The 20,783-nt window shown below is 42.0% G+C and overlaps 1 protein-coding gene across 5 annotated transcripts in view; it reads left to right on the top strand.

Moving 5' to 3' along the window:
• LOC104146252 (SPNS lysolipid transporter 2, sphingosine-1-phosphate) overlaps positions 1 to 20,783 on the top strand; it is a 143,471-nt gene that overhangs the window by 97,299 nt on the left and 25,389 nt on the right. For 4 of the 5 annotated variants that reach the window (XR_011134856.1, XR_011134854.1, XM_068910103.1 and 1 more), the window contains exons 9-10: positions 3,213 to 3,278; positions 10,839 to 10,937. Coding sequence is in view for 2 of the 5 variants with exons in the window: in XM_068910103.1 (XP_068766204.1) it covers positions 3,213 to 3,278; positions 10,839 to 10,937 (165 nt within the window). In the remaining 3 variants the exon portion in view is untranslated. The remainder of the gene's footprint in view (positions 1 to 3,212; positions 3,279 to 10,838; positions 10,938 to 20,783) is intronic. The other variant, XR_011134855.1, reaches the window with a different exon arrangement.

Genomic DNA, 20,783 nt, shown 5'->3' with positions numbered 1-20,783 from the left:
TGGAGTTAGACTTGCTTAAGATTCAAGAGTACATGTGAGAGTCTTACCCCACGTGTCAAAGAGAACTTCAAACAACGAAGATGTAGACAGATATGCACTTTGCAGATAGCTATGGAAGCAGTTTATCTGCCGTAGTTTAGAATCTGCTGTAGTTTATAACCAGTTTAGATCTGCTGGTGTGACCTCTCCAAAATCTACTTTACTTATCATTACTGGGAATCAGAATTTGCTAACTCTGATCACATAAGCAGCTCTTGAGAAAAACTTGACGAGGACATAGCTTCTATCAGCTCATCAGAGGTAAGGAACTGGATGCCAAATGAAGTTGTTGAGGTATTATAAAATGCAGCTGGATCCAGAAGATACAGTATGTCTCCGCAGTTGAAATCTCAGTGTAAAATGAGGATTCTAAAAGTGTGTGAGGAGTCAAAACTGTGGCCATTTGGGAGCTATTGATCTGCTCTGGAGGCTGCTCTATTTGTAGTAAGCGTCCCTATAGCCTCTCTCCAGCAGAAATGTCACATATCCTCATATGCCCTTTGCAGTAGAAGAACTCATTTTTATAAATCCCCATTAGCAGCTGAAGGACTGACTTTTTTCAATGTCAGTATCTTTTTGTCCTGATTTTTGATCTTCCTCCTGTTCCTGTTTCTCTTTTGTCGGTATCCACATATGAAGCATGCATTTCATGAAAATGTGTATGGTAAAATACATATTCAGTGATTCAGAACTGGTGTGCTCTGAAGTTTGTAGCATTTTAGTGGTTCATAAGACTTATGCTGAATTCCTGCAGGAGGAGGCAAGGTTTACTTTCTGTGTGTAATAATTTGTATGTATATATGTGTGTAATTTGTATTACCTTAAGGCAAGCAGTTGCTTGCTCATAATAATTTATGAAAAGACAGGGCATGTCGAGGCTGCATTCAGAAGTGTGATTGCATCTTTCCCAAGCTCACTTTAATCCATCCAGCAACAGAGTTCCAGCAACAGTGGCTCTAAAGCTGTAATAGGGCAATCTCAATGTGGTCATGAGAGCCCACCTGGGGCTCTGATATGCCCTTGCTACATGCCCTATAGCCTCAACTTCTATCAGCACCTTGATTCATTGGATCTATGTTTCTCCAGTCAGTAGTCCTCCTTTCCAGTGAGACCAAGTTCAAGGCAGACCAGTGGACAGTGGGAAAATGGAAAGAGGAGATTTCCTTGCTCTCCAGTTGGGCCATAATGGCTGGCTCAGACACCACCAAAGAGGAAGCAGAGCTAGTCACAAAAAGAGGGGATGGGGAAGGGGAGTGTATGGGAAACAAAGATAATTTTAGAAACAAATAGAGGAAGCTTTCTGTAGGTCAATGCGTAAGACTTGGCTAAATAAAGCAAACTATTTGTGGCAGTGACATGGTGGTCTGAGGGGTTTAGGCATTTCAGCCAGAGTGAGGGAAAGACAAATGCCTTAGTCACATCAGGCCCATAACCACCAGCTTCTCCTCCCACCCCAGACTGCGCATATGCCATCAACAGGAACTGAGGCAGTGGCTGTGACTATCAGATCCTGTCAAAACTCACAAGAAAAGCAAAAATGTTATCCATCAGAATTTCTTCTCAAAGCCAAGCGTGCCATGTATTTCTTGCTGGCTTTGTTCCATTAATGAATTGTGCCTTATTCAACATAACAAAAAGTGAACATATGAAAGAACGTATAATAATTAAAAGGGGAATCTTCAGTTACCTGAATCCAGATTTCCATAGTTGTTAATCTCTATCTACCAACAGGCACTCCAGGAGTAAGATTTTCTTTCTACCTGCCACATAGAATAATAGGATTAGCTGGGCAAAGAACGACCTTTGGTGGAGATATTGTAAATTATTCTTGCTTGCTTTCTTATTGGAGGGAGTTGATACTTTTGAGCCTGATTATTTGAATAATGTGTCATCTATATATTCTGCTCTTCACAATATTCAAAGGAAGATGGAAAAGCCTATGGAGAAGATTTTCTCTTCTTGTTTCTTCCTGTTGAACCTACATTTCTTTGAACTTTCATGTCTTTGTTAAATTGTTAACCTACAGCCTAAAAGCAAAATGTTGATGACTGAAATATGTACAAGAAACTTTTTAACGGAGACAGTGTTCCCCTTGAAGCCATATCACCCTTGCTCCATTGGGTTGCAGTTTGATGAACGTTTCTTTCAATGATAGGACCAGATTTAATAGTTTCTCCTCTCGATGATCATTTCAGTTCCTCAACTGCTACAAGTGTTTGTGGAACCATTTAGTGAACTGCATCAGGGATTTGGGTTAAAAATAAGTAAAACAATTCCCCCTCCTCAAAAGATTCTTTGTTCTTTCGGTTACCTGACTACCTGCTTGACACAGTTGTACCAGCACAACTGAGAAGACAATATGGGGATAGGAGTAAGTGTGGAAGATGTGCAGGACGTCGGAAGGATAGGTGGTGGCTGTTTATACTAAACCCCCAGAAAAAAATGGTCTCATTGAGCTACAGCCATAGGGTTTTCAGTGCATCTTGTTCACTGTCTCTACAAAGAGCCAAGAATTACGTTTCCCTGTAAGAGATTGATGCTGCAAAGCCCATACTTAAGTCCTATGTTGACTGTAGCTATATACAGGTTGTTGACTGCAAACAGGTATCAACCAATATAGTGCTTAAGTTGTTGCTACAATGGCTAGAACTATCTCCTCCTCAAAAAGGAAACTGGTGCGTTGGGGGGGGCGGGGGAAGGGGTCTTGCATATAGCGAGTAGAGAACCTCATCTGGTTTGCTACAGAACTAAAACACAACTTGATTTCTAGTGATGAAACTGACTGCGTTTTGGGGAATTGTGGCCTTTTTGCCCTTTCTAACTGGCTTTTTGAAACTGATTATTCAAGTGTGGAATCCCAAGGGTCTCTCTTGTTGGTTTGTCATGTTCATCTGTCTCCAAAGGTGTCGGCCTTTTATTTAGCTCTTCTGTAGATCATAAACAGTTTGCACTAATGAAGTTGCAGGCCAACCCCCTCAGGCTTCAGATAAAAATCTATAGATTTCTGTGTTTGGGATAAACCAGAACAGTAACGAGGAGCGTACCGTGTACAGAAGAATCCTTTGAGAAGGCTTGAGACATATAAGCAACAAAGGAAAATTTGTGACAAGTTATTTTTCCTTTGAATGCCAAGTGAATAAATCTTTTCCTTTTTGTGTGTTTTGTTACAACAGATTTGCATTTTTATCGGAGAAACTCTTCTGTTTTCAAACTGGGCTATCACAGCAGACATATTAATGGTGAGTGCACATTGGAACAGCATCTTTCTCTTTTGGGGTCCAGAGCAGCTTGTCAGCTTGTAAGAACAACCTGAAGTTAACAGTTTCTTCCAAATGCTTAGTCCCAGCTTCAGCCTATTCTCTTTTTGCCTTTTTTTTTGTTGCTAAAAAAGGAGAGTGAGAGGGAGAGAAAGAAAGAGAGGAATTCTCTTCCTTTGTTCTGAGCAACAAGGAGAGGAATAGTTTCCCCATCAAATAGTTTCCCCAAATGCTAAGTACTTGTGCAAAACTCCACATACGAAGAATTCAGCCAGCTTTTCTGAATAGTCAGCACATTATTGGATTTTGTTATCAATAATCCCTATTAGCTTTGTTCTGTAATAGGAAATCCTTCCCTTCCTCCCTCCTCTGGCCACAAAGGCAGCCATCTCCCTCTCTCTTTGGCTTAACTCCAGCGAACCTACCATTCAACACATACACAATAGAAAACCACCTCTGGGAGACGAGAGAGGAAAAGAAAGTATAAAGAATTTCTGGACTATGTCCACTTCTTCCAAGAGGAAGCTGTCAGAGATTTTTCACCTCATGTCCTTCTTTTTCCATTCTCTCTCCGCCATAAAACTTTTACAGTCTTTCCAATCAGAAAGCTGACCTCAACAACTAGATTTTCATGTGAAATAGTCTGGATGCTTGTTAGAAAACCTTGCATGTTTTCTAGATGCTTGCATCTGAGGATTACAGAGCCTTTCAGATATGCTGTATCTTGAAGTCCCGTTGTGAGGGAGGTTACTTGTTGCTTATTGTGTGAAGAAAAAAAAAAAAAGATATTAGGGCACATAACCATTACAGGATTGCTTGAGGTCTTTTGGCAGGTTGTTGACAGAGCTAAAAATATCACTAGACCGGCATCCATAGAAAACTCCCTTGACTTGTATTCATTGTTTGTGCAAATGTTGATGAAAAAACAGTCTGGCTCAGTATTTCTAGATATAAAGGTATTGGTGTTGATATATTCATTCAACGAAGAACTTCAAGCTTCTGTTAAACTTTTGTTTTTTTTCAGCAGAAGATTTAAGTTAAAGGCTGTGTTCATATATTTAAGGTACTGCTGTAGTTGCCAGAACTGCGTTACCTGATGAACTTTCAGTCCTTAACTCATTTGGGCAGAGAACGTGCTGTGAGGTTGGGCAGTGTGATTAATTCCACATCTCTCAGATGGCCGGGAGGCACAGAGAAACGAAGGCTGTCAATATACTTCAGTAGCTCAGATCCCTTTTAATTGCTGAGCTTGGTTCCTCCTACCAGTTTAGCTATGGCATGATGGAGTTCCTCATAGGCAGAACAGGTGTTTACTATGTACTTAACGTGGATTTTGCAGCTTATGCCACATTCAGGACTGTTATGGCCATCCATTCAGTTGTAGCTGAACATTTAGACAGATGTGCAGTCTATGGACAGCTGATCTGAGGAAGATATTATGGTACAATATTTGTAGTTGCTCATTACTGCCTCCTGTCAGAGCTTATTCTCCCATCCTGCCTTTGGCTGAGATGTTCGCAGGAGTGGTCCCAGCTCTCTCTGGTCAAATTTAGCTGGACTGGCTGAAACAGCAGATCTTTGATATCCTCACCAACTTTGGCTGAAACAGGTAAGGGATTGGCCATGTGGCACATGCGCAGTCCTCCAGCAGGGACTCTCCATGAGCAGCTGGGGTAGTAATCTCTGTTGCCAGCATAGCTCAGCTGGACAGAGGGTACCTGTCAGACATGTTCAGGGTCCTCCAGAAAATCTGTACCTTGACCTGAAAATCTGAAACTTGACTAACATTATCTCAAGCTAATGCCTGAAGCCATTTTTCTCACAAACGCTATGTTGTATCAAATCTGTTAAGGATGCAATCATTCTTACATTTTAATAATTAAGATTATTTGTGTAGACTTCAATGAGGCTTCAGGATCAAGCTTTTTAATAGCTTTTATAGGGTTTGACATCTGTCTTATGTGGCTGGCGTCATATGTTCCACTGCGTTTTGCAGGGATGCATCTGCAGTTTATATTGCTGTAGTGCAAAGGAACTCCACAAGAAACCAGTGGAAATAATGTCTAAGCTTCGATTTCCAAAACACCATAAATGAGAGAAAGTATAGGAAGGAACCTACAAACATGTTAAAAATTGGAATTGCTGACTGATGCCAACTCTTAAACTAGCTGTTCACTTTGTCTGTATAGATAAATGAACTGATTGTCATATATAATGTTTAGCTCAATTTATTATCAGGGTAAGAAGGCCTGTAAAACTGCTATATAAATAAATGTAAACATCCACTTAGATCAATACAAGCCTGTAAAGAGATGGTTTGAAGCGCATTTATATTACACAAGGGGTTTGAGAGGATGTTTAGTCAGACAATAGGTGAGAGCCAGGGTTATAACCACATTTGATGGACAGCTTTATAAGAAGTCCTAGCCAGAGAAAGGTGTGGAAAGGCTTTAGCCAGATGCACTTTAAATGTATGACAAATTAATTTCTACTGATTACTATTTATTTTATGTAATCAGATGTGTGTTAGTACTTGCCTGAGGCTGGTAAAAAGTTTAAAAGCATTATTAGTGTAAGCCTAACAAACACCTTCATGATATACATAAATATTATCCCATTTTCATGGATAAAAAGCTCTTAGTATAGGCTGAACTCTGCTCCCATGGATTTCAGTGAGAGCAGACTTATGCCAGAAGTGAGGCTTTGGGAAACTGCATCCTAAGTGATTTATCACAGCTCTCCCAAAATTTACAAATCTCATGACTGCCTAAGAGCCCTATCTGGCAAGTTGATAAGGAGCTTCAGAGGTTTTGCAAGCTTAAGTTCCCCAGGATGCTTGCTTATTATCTTCATATTTAAATGTTGGCTTTTCATAGCTTCACGCTTCCATTGCTCTTCTGTTCTTGCTGGTGTGGCAGTCTGTATGCAGCTCCTCAAATTGTCTGCAGTAAAAGGTGGTAAGGGTTAGATCTGATAAATTGTCAGCACTGCAGAATGTACTACACTGCCTGAGACTTTAAAAGCTTATATTTGTTCCAAATGCAAATTTGTACAAAATAGGCCTTATTCTCCTGAGCACAACTCTCCAAATCTCCTCCCAGGCACATGCTCAGATGGTGCTTAGGGAAGGGGGGGGGGGGGGGGGGGCGGGTGGTTCTTATGGTGCATGCTAATTATGAAACAGATTTTATCGACCATCTTTGCAAATTGGCCTCAAAATTACCAGAACCCCAAAGTAGCATTAAAACTGCCTTGTAGCAGCAATAATGAATGAGCTGCAGTGCAGCAGGCAAGCGTGTAACATTGAGACATGCCAAGTGCTTTCATCTTTGAGTGCTGGGGACTTTGTAGAGTCCTAATAGTCCTAATCCTAATAGTGGATTTTTTTCTCCACAGCTCATCTCAGAAATAAAGGTGATGGACAGAGGCTTGATAGCATTTTTGTGTAAGAGCCAGTAGGTAATTGAAAGGGCCTCAGCTATTGAGATCACAGTCCTTTTAGGTCTTTGTTGCAAAAAGCCATCCTCCAGTGTATGCAAAACCCCATGATGCTCATGCAAAAATGCTCCCCGTATTTCCTCCTCCTTTTATAGCATTAGTTCTTTTTAAATGATCGTGAGCTGCTGTGGAGGACATGAGCCTTAATGTTTTGTTGTGGAGGCAGACTCTGCCTAAAATTTAGGCTTGAAACAGGTGTAGACTGACTGGTGCATGGCGTGGGAGAATGTATGCTTTTATTCTGTTTACCTTCCATATAAATTTAAGACAATTATTTTTACAGTATAAAATGCTGTCCTGTTTTTACCAGTGAAGAAATAGCATTTCCAGAAGTTCTCATTATTGCTTCTCTCAGTGTGCTTCCACACACTGGTAATCCCTGATCGATAGATCTAATCCATCGCTGTGGATTAGATTTTAAGGCAAGGCAGGAAGCACTTATGAGTGAAAGCACGCAACTTGCTTCAAACGTGTGCCAGCTCTGCCCAGGAGGGATGTGCCAAGGGCCACCTCAGCATCCCCCTGGGGGCCAAGGGTTTGTAGACAACTGCGCACTTCTCTCTGCTGTGCTTTGACCTGGGGACTAGCCCAGCCCTCTTATTTCATTTACAAGTATTCTTTTAGACAGTGTCTACCTGTGAATTGTTAGCTTTAGTGAAGGGTTTCTCTCAACCACAGCCTTTACCTCTTCTGAACAAGTTACAACAGGGACACCTAGGCTATTCCCAAACTCTGCCAGCAGCCAGGATTGTGTTTTCTTTGCCTTTGGTGCTGAAAGAAATCAACATGTGGTGTCTCAAAGATTCCCATCTGACCCAGAAGAGTATCAAATTGTGAAATTGTTTTAGAGCACGGAGTTTTCCATTAAAGACATAAACATCAGAACTTACCTCTTTGGCATGTGGCCTCTTACCGAGGGAGGGTGATCTCTCCTTGACTTGCCTGTTTAACTTCACTTTTTTTCAGGACAACTAATTCTGCCGATTTCACTACAGGAAGGGAATGTCAGTAGTAAACCATGGCCTTTCTGAACCTCTATTTAAAGAGGTGAGGTTTGCCAGAGCTGCTTGGTCAGCCTCCTTGCGTGCTGTGCGCGCCTGAACCTGGAGCCAGAGATGCACCAGGACCATCCCACGGACTTCCGCCTAGCCCGCTGTGGCTCTCCCACCTCCAGTTTCTGTGGGATGTTCAAACCAGGCCATGTATGGTTTGAATTTAGGTCTATTTTAGTATCAAAATGCCTGTTTAGGGCTGTAATTTACTGCTGTCTTCCTAGAACAGCAGCTAATGTTTGTTGCCAACTATTTCCGCTCCATCGAAATAAAATACTTTTAAAGCAGGAATAAGGGTGGAGTGTTTTTTTTTTTGTGTGTGTTTTGGAGAGCTTGTTTTGAGCCTTTTTTCTCTCCAACATCCTTTTGGAGGAGGAGGAGGAAAAATCTCATGTTCATTTTTTTGCTGTGTGCTTTTTTGGTCACTAGAATTCCAGGCTAAACTTAAGAAGTTATTTGGCAATATAAAGTATATGGCAGTCTTGTTTCAACCATCCATAACTTCTTTAGCTAGGCAAAATGAGAACATTTTGGAACTCTCTATTGCTATTTGCTAAACTGTATGTATACCTAATACAGATGTACATGCAAAATTATTTATAATAAGTATATATGTGAATGTATATTCGTATATATATCTATACAGGCACATACACATATGTAGGATGCAGGTAGCATTCCAAATTCTCTCTCCAGCTGGTACTAATTCACTGCCACTCATTGAAAATGATGTGTTTTGACTAAATTTGTCCTTTTGCTAAGAAATTGATAGAATATAGAGCCAGGCAAGCTTTCTTTTCTTCCTTAGCTCTCATGAACTTTATAGCAAGAAAAATATTTTAAAGTAAATTTAAAACTCATTGTTTCTCACATCTGCCCAGCTCTACCCTCTTGAATTAGGTAGAGTTTTGCAGCATCTTCTCAAATGCCTTTTTCCCAAACAACTCTTGCAGAGTCCTTCTCCATTGCACCTTTATGAACTGGGGCCAGGTGGGAAGAACAACAGTAATTCATTCTTGTTTTCCTTCTATCTAATCTATTCATGTTGTGTCCATTACCCTGTGTCTTTGGGGAATGGTAATGAATTGTGTTGCTCCTCTTCTGTTTCACAGTGTGATCTTCAGTATGATTCTGTGCCTCCAAAAAAGGCTAGACCTTATTTTCCTCTTGGGAATTCTGTGAATCTTTAAGTCTGTTTTGAGCTCCTTGATGCAAAAAGGAGGACAGTGTCTAACATCCATAGCCGGGTGGCTGCTGTGGAGCTAATCGTACTTCATTCTTCTATTGCACCATAAGAATTTAAGAGTGCACTGATTTAACATGAGGCATCAAAGTGAATTAGCAATATGCGTTTGCTGCTTTGTCAAACCAGTAATGGCAGGTCATTCTCAAGGCATATGGGTAAAATCCTAAGAAAAAGCAATTAATTTAATTCTACCCATAATTCCAAAAGGTATCCATTTGAAATGAGGTGATCATTGTAAAGAGGCATGAGTTCTCTTTTACCTGTGGATTTTCTCAATGCTGGTCTTTTTTTTATGGGTAACGCTTTCCACAGCAGAGACAGGGCAACTCATCTTCCTCCCTGAAAGGAAGTGATCAGCACTGAAACAGTGCTTCAAATACTGTGACCTGAGATATGTCACTGTTAAGCAATTAGTTCTCTGTAACTCAGTCACCTAGGTAAATTCATCTCTGTGCAGCTCTAGCTAGAGATATACCAATTCCAAAATGTCACATTTAATTAATAAATGGCTTCAGGAAAGTATCGCAAGAATGAGTTGAAGGCTGGGAAGGCATGCCTTCTAGAGAAAGACTATGGATAGCCTATCTTCAGAGAGAGAGAGAGGAACAGTAAAAGAGATCACAGTCTGCAAAGAGCTAAACAAGAGAGTCTTTTCCAGCAGAGCAGATAGCTCTTCAAAGAAACAGAAAACGGCAGAACAAGGTTCGGCGGTTGGAAGTGGAAAAAAGACCACTTGAATGTAGGGACCTAGTGAATTCTTCAGTACTTACAGCCTTTACATCAAGATAGGCTCACTTTCTGAACTGGCAGATATGGGCTTGGTGCAGATGTTCTTAGCCAGCTTGCTTCACAAGTTTTATGCAGGAGACAATTACTTTTTTCTGCTCTTCAATGTGTGATATAAAACTAAGATATTTCCACAGGACTGTGGGCTTTTGTTTGTGGGGATTTTTGTTTGTTTATTTGTTTCAATCTTTCATCCCCCTCCACGGTTAGAGATCTGTTTTCTGTAAGCCTGATCCCGTAATGGAGAAATAATACATGTTTTCCATTGAAACTGTGGAGTCAAACTGATACTGTGTAATCTGGCTTTGGGTGTCATGTCCTGTAAGAGAAGTAGAGACCAAATTACAATATCTTGGCTCTGGATAATTTACCTAAAGTGTCTCTGTTAACTTTCACAAGTGGAATCCCAAATCCTTGGGAGAAAAATAAAGCAGTTTGAGAGAGAAGTGAGGATGTGCGGTCTTCCATACTAATTTGAATTGTTTATGGCTTAGAAAACAAAATCCTACCTTGAATGTGGGGAAAAAACACTGCATCCCAGCTTTCAGCAAAGTTGTCCCTCGTTCTGAAGGCTGGCAGTGCTGAGCAACCTCAGACTTTGCTGTCCCCATCAGCCGAGCAAAATACTTGGCTGATGGAAAAATAACTTTCTGGGCAGCATATTGAAACACCTCAGAGCCCATGATGTTAGTGACTTCCATGTACTCAATGTGGTTGAGAGGACCAGACAGAGCTTCCTTTCCTAAACACCTGCCATCTGGGGTACGGGAAAGCTGGGAATGGTCACAGAGCTCTCCGGTTGCCCAAGCCACCTGTGGCACTGTGTCTGCCACTGAAATCTGGGGGAGCTTCTTCACATTATCCCAACCTGGAAATAAATTGAGCAATACACGGTAGCTGGAGAGGTTCTTTAGCCGAGTTTCCTTATGTATTTATTTTCCTTCCCCTTCTTCTTTGCAGTATGTGGTCATTCCCACACGCCGTGCAACCGCAGTGGCCTTGCAGAGTTTCACCTCACACCTCCTGGGAGATGCTGGCAGTCCTTATCTGATTGGATTTGTAAGTGTTCACAGTGGGTTTTGGCAGGGTTGTTTGCCCACGTCTGTTTTTATTTACTAACTCGTTGTCTAAAATACCAAGTTAAACCATGCTGGGAAAGGCAGGTCTGTATTTATCAGCAGAATGGGAATCAGATGGTTCGCAGCAGTGCAACTTTCTTGCGTGATTATGTTATCTGTGGGCTACAGTTCAAACTTGGAAGGAAGTTTGGGAAAAGAGGTGAGCTTCTAAATCTTTTTAGCCTAGAGCATTTGTAAAGTTTGTGGAGAAGAGTGGTGGCTTTTGTGGTGTGGACGTAGGTCCATTAGGAATTAGATTGGAACAGAGTGGTGTGTTTATTTAACTGTGTGTCTGGTCTCATAAGGCAAATATTTCCTTGAGAGTAGCAACATGCAGCTGTTCTGATTTGCTGATATTTTAAACCTGCTCTGTGTAGTTATAAATGATGGTACAAAATCCACGGCAGAATTGAGGTGTATGTTTTGCTTTCTTTTGTATGTTTTGTTTCCTTTCTATTGCTGCTGTACTTGTTGGCTTTGGTCTGATTAAAGACCCCTCTTAGTCCAGCACAATCCTAGTGTGGAGTGAAACAACAGACCCTGCTCCAAAAGCTGGTCATCAGAAAACATTCCCAGCTGAAAATATAAACCTTGAGGAATATAAGAAGGAAAAGAAATCTAGATATAGTGAGACAATTTATTTCCGAGCACCTTTCTGTTGAGTTTGATGCACTGAGAATATGGCTAAGTGTTTATAATATATAGTAACCTCCATGTAAAACCCAAAGTGGCACCACCCTTCTTGTGACTGGAGGAGCAACACTTTTCTAATGATTTAACTGGGATCCTAATTTGGGCCAGCACCTGACAAACATAACTGATGTGCTCTTCTGGCTGAGTACTGCTGTGCAACATGGCTGCTGCATTTCTCAGCTGTGGCACTGCTTCTTCTCATCTTGTAGATGTTGGGCAGATATTTCACCCCGAAGGAGGTTGCTCGTGTGTATATATAGTGAATGATACACTATATATATGTATGTTTGTATATACATATATATGTTTACTTTTGAATGCCAGCTCATGAAAAAAACATAGTTCCTCTATAGCTCTCTGAAGTTTACATGGAGAGAGATGCAGATAAGACTGAATGGACCAAGGAACTGAGAAATATCCCAAGAGAATAAATATGTATAACTCAGCTTAGTCTTTATTTACTTCAATGCCCTGGACACCCCAGGAGAAATGATCTTATTTTAGAAAGTACTGGAAAGTGGTGAGAACGAGCAAATCGCTGGGAGATGCTGCTTTGTGCAGGGGAGGTGGCTTGAGGAAGGGAGAGGATGTCAAGGAGGGAAATGAAATAAGCAGGCTGGCACGCTGCAAGCGGCAGGCGATGAGAGGCAGGCAGGATTGTCTCAAGTGACTCCGTTGCATGTTCTTTCTTTTTCTTTCTGAAGAGGGACGTCCAGGAGGAGGGGCCAGGACCCTGAATGATTGCAGTTAACTTGAAAGTTGCCTAGGGCTTTTTAGTGTCACAGATTAAAAAGGACTTTGTCTGTAGAAAATAATGTGCCTTGCCATACTGGTATTTAAAGACCAAGCAAGTTGTGAGTTACTTAAGGATGCCTGCCTGAAATATGGATAAGGCTAATTTAATTGGTTGCCCTGGGCTTTCGGCTAATTTAATTGGTTGCCCTGGGCTTTCTTTAGACTGGGAAAAAATTAATTATGATTTTGATTTAGTCTTCTCTAATGCTGTAATTGTTGGGCAGTTGTCATCGAGGAGGAGACTATCCAAGCCAAGCCTCTGTTAAAGGGGGCTGGGAGCGAAGCGCTCGTGGCACCAGCATCCAGTTCTGCTGCCTCCGCACTGGCTCGGCTGACTCATCCCCGTGCTGTGACAGTTGAAAGGTCAATTGGAGCTTTCGCATAACACCCAAAAGCAAATACTATTTAAAGTGAAAGGGCAAACAGCTGGCTTCCCCGCTAGATCTGCGACAAGCCAGCAATTTGTACTGTTAAGTCTGCAGGCTCCTGTCACTGGAATTGTCCCGCTGAGTTCCAGGATGGAGACCTTAACCCAGGATAGAAATCTCACTGGAGCAGGTTAGACAAATGGTCTGAATTACAAGTAGGATTTTCAAGGCGTTCTGCAGGAATTAAGCAACCAACTGCTGTTGCCTTTAAGTGAAATTTGGGCATCTAGTCCCCATAGTCCCTCTGGAAATCCTCACCCTAAGTACATCAACTCAAATTGCTGTTACTCCAGAGTTGCCATGTGGTAGACCAAGAGCAGGGTGTAGGTCTGGAAAGAGGGAGGGAGAAAAAAGGATAGAGAAAACGAACCTCAGTAACTAGCATGCTCAGCACCTAGTGAAGTTCAGCCTCTTGATCACGCGAGGTGTTTCTCTGATCCCCAAGATCTGCCATTTCTTCATTTCATCCAACAGCTTACAAAATACCATCCATCTGAGACTCCCTCACTAAATGAGCAATGTTTTGATCAAAATATGGCTGGAATCTTGTATTGTTTTGGGGAGGTCGCAGTGAGATACTTTCTAGTGGTGTTCTTATATAGACTCAGATATCTGTGTCCTTGCAGGACTAAGCCGTCTCAGCCATTTGTCCCTGTATGTTTCCTGGGTACCAATAAATGTTGTATTGATTTTAAAATCCGTATGTGGAAAGCAGAAGGTATTTCACAGCTGCAGTCCTGTATGTGGGAGTACTTCTCTGTCTTATGGTGTGCCAAAAGAGCTGAAGGTCAGACTCTGATTTTTCTATAGTCTCCCTGAGTTTCAAATCTTGCAGTGCAGTAAATGTTCATGCTCTGCATTTATATGGTTCCTTACAATCACCTGAAGCACCAAGTATGTGTTGCTGTTTAAAAGCTAAGCCGAAAGAAGCTTGTATGTGTGGGTTTTTTCATGTCTCTTTAAATTGATAACTTTGATGGTATTTTATTATGGTAAAAAGTCTTAAGATTGTCTTGCAAAGAAGCTATGCAAATACAGTTTTTAGGGTGGCAGCTGCAATTTGCTGCCTGCCAAACACTGAGATCAGTTGCTGTAAATCAGTGCTGCCTGGTCATTCATAAACAAGAAGCATTGCTTCAGTATTTCATTAGATGAGAGAGCTGTTATTCCTAGATAGCTGTAATTTTTTCAAGATGTTTGTGATAACCTGCAGAGTTTAAATAAATAATGTGTAACGACTTGGAGTATAACTCCATGCTTTGTTGTTGAGACAGTCAGTGAGAATTTTCATCTGTTCAATGTGCTACAGCCAAGTATCTTTAGTACTTCCCTATCCTTTGAAGGTCCTCCTGTGCAGACGTGGTTAGTAAAGCACAAAACAGTTAAAAGAAGTACCTCAAATCCCACCACAAGTGCAGCATATCAGATAAAGTTCTTCTAACTGTTATTCCTGTGCCCTAATTCCCAGGCCACATTTCAAACTCTTCTGAGTTGTGCAGAGGTAGCCAACAGCAGAATTTGATATACAGTTAATACTTCACATAGTGGATCATAGCTCCAGCTCTTTGCATTATTAATTTTGGTTGTATCTCTGCTGCCCTGTATCATTAAAAGAAGTGCCAGTGGGTCTGTGTATGTATGTGCGTCTGTGCACACACATACATGTACCTGTCTTCCCTGCTCAGGGATTTCATTATTTCTTCACACAAACGGCAGTTTTCCTCCGCTTACTGACATACTCTTTTGCTTCACTAAAACCCAGTGCAGACAATCGTTTTTTGTTTTGAGGCCATGCCTTGGTACTCTTATTTTCTTTTCTTCCTCCAGGCCTGTCATTTCATTTGCTTCCTATTTGAGCAGTGAAGTGCTCTCCTCCTCCATCCTTGCTCCACTTCTGGCTGTGATGAGAAACAGCACCTTCTGCAGGCTTTGCTCTCTTTCCATGTGCCAGGGGAGTTGTCTTTGCAGGCACAAGCTGTCCTGAGTGCCCTGGCACTGTTGCCTCCCCTGTTACCTTGCTGCTTTATTAAATTCTTTCTCTGCAGCTGTCCAGCAGGTCTAGGGATTGAAATCTGCCTGTATCTGTTTGTCACCTGGCAGCATCAAGGTGTGAGGAACAGTGTTTTACGTGCCAGTGATCACTGGTACCTCCTGCACCAGCACCTTTTGATGGGCTAAAAGCTACTCCTGAGGGTCATGGGGGTGATACCCACCTGTCTGGGTCCCCACAGCTGCTGCTTCTTCAGTGTGATATGTGAATCTCGACCTCCAGCCATGCCAGGCCAAGGAGGGTATGGCCGGGCCCTGCAGCTCCACGCTGTAAGGAGGCACCCAGATCTGTGTGTTGGCACCCAGGTCACCATCTGTGTACTGGCGGTCCTGCAAAGGGTCTCCTCATCTATCCATCTCTAGTTATGCACATGGCAACATGAGCTGAATTGCTGGGTCTCTGAGAGCCTCGTCTCGGTAGACCTGGGGCCCAGTGCTGGGCCCAGTGCTGCAGCATGCTGTTTTCCCTGGCAGCAGGGACCACAAGTGTCTGAAGAGGCATCTGTTCTTTGAAAGTCTCCTTTTGAAAAAGAGGGTCTGAGTGTGAGTGGCCTTGCAATTAATTGTAAGCAAATCTGAGCTGTTTTGTTTTGAAGGGGTTTTGTGCAACTCTGAGTATTTCCTGGAAGAGTTTTAACAGTAAGTCTATCACTTGTCACCCTCCACTTTTCTCTCTTCCCCAACTTTCTTGTGTGAGTAGGTTGATAAACTAGATCTAATGAGCTACTTAAATAGCAAGAATGTTAATGACTTTCCTTTAGCAAGTAGTTAGCAGAACAGTGTTAATTATCACTGGTGCAGAGTATCAGCAAAGCAGATCAGCATTTGATTAGGGGCATCCCAAGGAAAATGGTAGTAAATGCAGCAATTGAGATACTTCCTTAATGCAAGTTATAATTGGAGCTGTAGATTTCACAGCCTTCTTGTCCCAGTTTGAGACAGCCTTTTTGCCAATTTACTTTCAAAGATATTTACCTATCCAAGTAAATATTAAATACCTATAGAAAGCAGTTGTATATGTAAAGACTTGTCTGTTTGAGGAAGTTGAATTCAGGTATTATGGTTTAAAAGTTGTGTAGTATGGTTTAAAAGGCTATGGCTACTCCGCCATAGATCTGTGGACTTGCTTACTCTGGAATAGCATTTTTTTTCTGGTTTGGCTGACTAGATTAAAAAAGGCCACCAGGCTAAAACTTCATTACCTGTTGGGTCTCAAATCCACTGCTGCCTGACTTAAAAGCAGGGTAGCGCAGGAAAGTGGATCATTGCGATGTGATGCTGCAGTTTAGGCTTTTTGTCCCTGTCTGACCTGTACAGCTTTACCCCAAATATGGCCCATTGTGTGCTTGCTAGTGAGCACCTTGTACTGTGTCTTCTGCCAAAGCAGAGGGGAAAACGACTTGCAGTTCTAAGAGGCAGAGCATGTTCTGTAACGAAATTGTGCAAAATATTCCACTGCCGTTGTAGGACTTCAGGGATGGAGCAGAGGTGTCTCTCTTGTTAGCTCCTGCAGCATGTTGGATTTCATGAAAGCTGCTTCCCCTCTTGCCCTAGGACGCTTTCCAGTGAATGTCTCCTGGAGAACTTGTTCATTTTTCGGGGCTTGCTTCCTATGAGGGCAAAATTAAGTTTTCAATGAGTGTTTCTTCTAACGATTTATCAAATACTACTTCTTAAGAGCTGTTCCCCCCCCCCCCACACACACACACACACTGGTACTGCATTTGAAAGCTCAGCCTGAAAGTTTGTCTTTATCCTGAATTCTTTTCCCGTCATGTGATCAGGGCCCCATGATGGCACTAAGCTGGAGATAATGAGAATCAGTGGCTGGGGAAGCATTGCTGCGAGTACTTCTATCATCATGAGTGACTTACTGAAGTATTCTAGTATACAGTTGTGTTCATATATATATATATTATATATTTATAATATATGCACGTGTATGCATGATACATCATCTCCGTTTCACCCATCTCAGCCTTGAGAGATAGCAGACGACACATGAAACACATTCATGTTTTGATTTGTTATCAAGTACCAGCTGCTTGCCTGCTGCTCTGGAGCACAAACAAGATGACTCCTCATCTAAAGGCTTTCCTCCACAATCATTCTTGCATATGACTCAGATTGTGATGCTTTAAATGGACCTTGCCCTTGCAGTCTAACATCTCATATGTGCATGTCAGGGTAGTAGTCTCTAGAAAAAGAGACCCCAGCCCCTCACCCTTATTATCTTTTTTCTGAAGCAATAGTTTTAACTTCAGGAATTCCCTGGTCCTGGCTGAGCTGAGTAATTAAAAGCCTTTTTCATAGTGCATGGAAAGCCCAGATCTTTGATATGGCTGGCAGCTGCAAAAAAGGGGAAAGTCAAGCACCTGGAGATCAATCCATATAGGATTTATCTCCTTATTGCAATGAGTTAACAAGCTTTCCATTTCTGCTGATTCAGCAACAGAGAAGATTTAAATTTGCCCTAAAAAAACCAAATGACTTCCCATATATAAAATATTCTTTGCCAAGGGTTCACAGCTTGTTCTTATTTTTTCCCCCCAGAACTGCTGTGCACCTGTCATTTCCTGTGACTTTGGTTTGAAATGTGGGTTCTGGGTATTTATAAAAAATGGATGCTTAAAGCAAGTAAAAGAATCTCATTAAGGAAAATCCAGTATCACCATACTGGACATGGAAAAAATACCAGTAGTGGTCTGGCTTGAGGATCTTGTGGGAATCCACATGAGCTCCATTCACACTAAAGCTCTTGGAAATAGTTTTCAAAGGTGTCAACTTGGATTCAGCATGGTCAGGAATACATATCTTAATGCCACACAAGATTAGCACGGTTTGATTCTATTTGGGCCGCAAGACCATTTTACCTCCACAGTACATTGCTGCCACAGACTGCTGCATTTTACTGAACGAAGGAGTTTTTAAAGTAACAATGAATGGTCAGAAAATCATTGTTACTGTCTCTGAAGTGTTCCAAAACTCACTCTGAAAACTCAGCATTTCTGCTAAGAAAAAAGGAATGAACAATTTCCAGAGCTGATCTTTGTTCACCTCCGGTATTTCACGGTATGTCCCATCTACTGGCTCTCTCCTTCTCAGTGCACTAAAAATCTCAAAGGGCTTTCCTCTCTGAGCTGTCAAGGAGCCTTTAAACTCCCAGTGCAGACACCAAGTCTTGGTGGTGCTGAGCACCTTGCAGAATGAGGTGTCTAATTTCTGCAACACAGAGGAAGGTGCAAGTCCTTCTTGCTGCTAAGCCACAAGCTTGTTCCAGTGAACAGCAAGAGGGGAGAGGGTGATTGGTATCTGTCCCCTAGAGGAGTGCAGAAAGAAGCTGGTCCTCATGAGAAAACACACACAGTTGCCTAGTGCCCTGTCTGCATGAGGAATGAGCTACTGCAGTGTAAATCATCCTGCAGCCCCATGCTGTAACCCTTTTTCAGGAGAAGTTCATCTGGTCTCATGACTTTTTCCACCTGGGATGTACAGTCCAGGAAGGGGGCTGTGCTGCATGGAGAGATGTATCTCCTAAGCCACTTCCCTGTGGACAGGGACACTGCTAGAGAGTGTGCTCCCAAGCTGTGGTCCTGTGCCCCAGACCTTATTTCATCATGTAAGTGGGCACCCCCTGGCCCTACTCATTTAAGTACCTGTGCGCTATCATGTGAGCCACGTTCCTTGCTTCCGCGTTACCCAAGGCATAGTGAGTCTTGTGTTGGGAGAAAAGAAAATCAAACCTTCTATTACAAAATCCATGGGCAGACCAGAGACCTGAAGAGAAAGGGAGGTGGTGACATGAAGAAAGTAGACTTTCAAACCTCTTCTGTTAACCAGAGCAAATGTTGTCTGGAACCAAGCATTGCTCTAACTCCAGCAGACGTACACAGTCAATCAGGACTGCAAGTGGAAGCCTTGACTGAGTCTCTGAATTTACTGCAGCTTTCTTGGATGCGCCAGTTATTTAATGGAGTCTGCTAATCCTGGGCAGGAACAAGGGTGTAAACAGATGACCCTGCCACAGAGGTAGCAGTGCTATGCGCAGTGTTGGGACAAACGCAGGTACCGTGCGCAAATGCAAGATACTGATATTGTCACCAGCCAATTAGTAAATCTGGTTGCAATCTCAGGACGCAATTAAGATTAGCAGAGTTACAGCTTTTTTCCCTAGCATCCAAATACACCACTGTTAAAAGTGAAATAACTTTTAGAATATAATTGCTTTTCTCTTTCTGCAGCTTTCAGAACTAATATAAAATAATGAGTTTTATTTCCTCTTTTTATAATGTGTTTCTCATGCCATTTAACACAGCATAAATGTTTGTGCTCCCCCACAGACCTGGGGAATGGTTTACTTTTCCTTTATAAAATCCCTTATTTTTGGTTTCTAGTCTACGCTTGCATTCATATTTGATTTTGAAAAAAATCCAAAGAAACCTCTTGCATGCATCTCTGAATGCAGAGTGGGAGAGCCCAAACAATTTGGTGTCACCGTGAGGTTACAAGGCGCAGTCTGTAAAGGAATCGTATTGAAGAAAAGAGCCAGGGAGAACCTGGACTGCATCACATTGGTAACAAAGCAAACCAGATATTTGTGCCTAGATACTGCAGTGGAAATATCCATTTATGTAGCAAGATTTGTGCCTGAGAGGCAAAGTCAGAAATTTAGTAAAATCAAGCACTTGCAGAGGAATTGAGATGAGATGTAAGATTCTGCAATGAGCCAAGGTGGGTGAAATGGGATGTGAGGATTTAAATGTTGCCTACCATTGCATTGCCTAATTAGGAAGTCTGTTTAAGTTAACTGCTCATGCTATTCAGGAGAGAGGGTAACACAGGAACAAGCCATCTTTCTTGTACTTGAGCACACCTGGGCTTTTATTATCTCACTCGCTCATCCTGTGTTCCAAAAAACACAGCACGTGCTTCCAAAGCAAAGGTAACAAAGTCTCCTTTCTTTCGTGCATCGTCCTCTGAACTTAGACTGAGACACAATCACCAAGAGTTTGGTTTCTTGGATCAGGCCCACTGTTTGTTCTCTGGAAAGTGGGCTTTTTCTCTAGCTGGACTCCATCCAGTTGGCTGCCATCTGCTGCGAGCAAGCCGTTTCTATTCCCTTATAAAAATGCCACGAGTTAAAGTTTATTTAGCGAAGTCATTCCTTTTGGTCTGAGATCTGTGTTACACAGTGAGGCAAAAGATGTGAACTTTGAAAAACTGAAGATGTTATCAAAGACTTTTGATTAGACTGCAAAACAGCAGCAGGGCCTTCTTATTGATTTTCCAGTTTCAAGTTTGGAGTAAAAGTTTTGAAGTTGTTTGCTGATTAGCAGAAGAAAAGAAGGAATCCCAAACATGAGTCAGTGACAAAGAGCTGGCCCTGACTGGGCATGTAAACCCCACTTTTTATTAGTCGTGACAGAGAAGGTACCAAATATGACACTAGATTGGGTAATGCCAAATCACAGGGAGACAACTCAGAATGCTGTCGTTGTGAGGAGTCTGGAAAGCCGAAAAATTGGCAATACAAAGCAGACCATTTGGCAAACAGTGTATCATTCTTGGAACATATGTGTTTAATTATGTCCTGTGTCCTCTTGAGAGGAGGTGCCAAAGTTCCACTCTTAGCAGGTGGCTTCTAACAGAGTGGAACAAACAACAGGGAACAGTGACTGCATAAGTTAACAGCAAAAACAAATATATGAAACCTGGTAAAGCTGTAGAAGAATTAAGAGATGCAGAGTTGGGTGAGGGAGTTATATGAAACCTAGATTAGAAGTTTAGCTGGCTTGGTGGGAAGGATGGTACCTGGGATGGAA

The sequence above is a fragment of the Struthio camelus genome, chromosome 16 (assembly GCF_040807025.1).
Source record: "Struthio camelus isolate bStrCam1 chromosome 16, bStrCam1.hap1, whole genome shotgun sequence".
Taxonomy (NCBI): domain Eukaryota; kingdom Metazoa; phylum Chordata; class Aves; order Struthioniformes; family Struthionidae; genus Struthio; species Struthio camelus.
The sequence above is the reverse complement of the archived record's forward strand: the minus strand, read 5'-3'. Positions and strand labels throughout refer to the sequence as shown.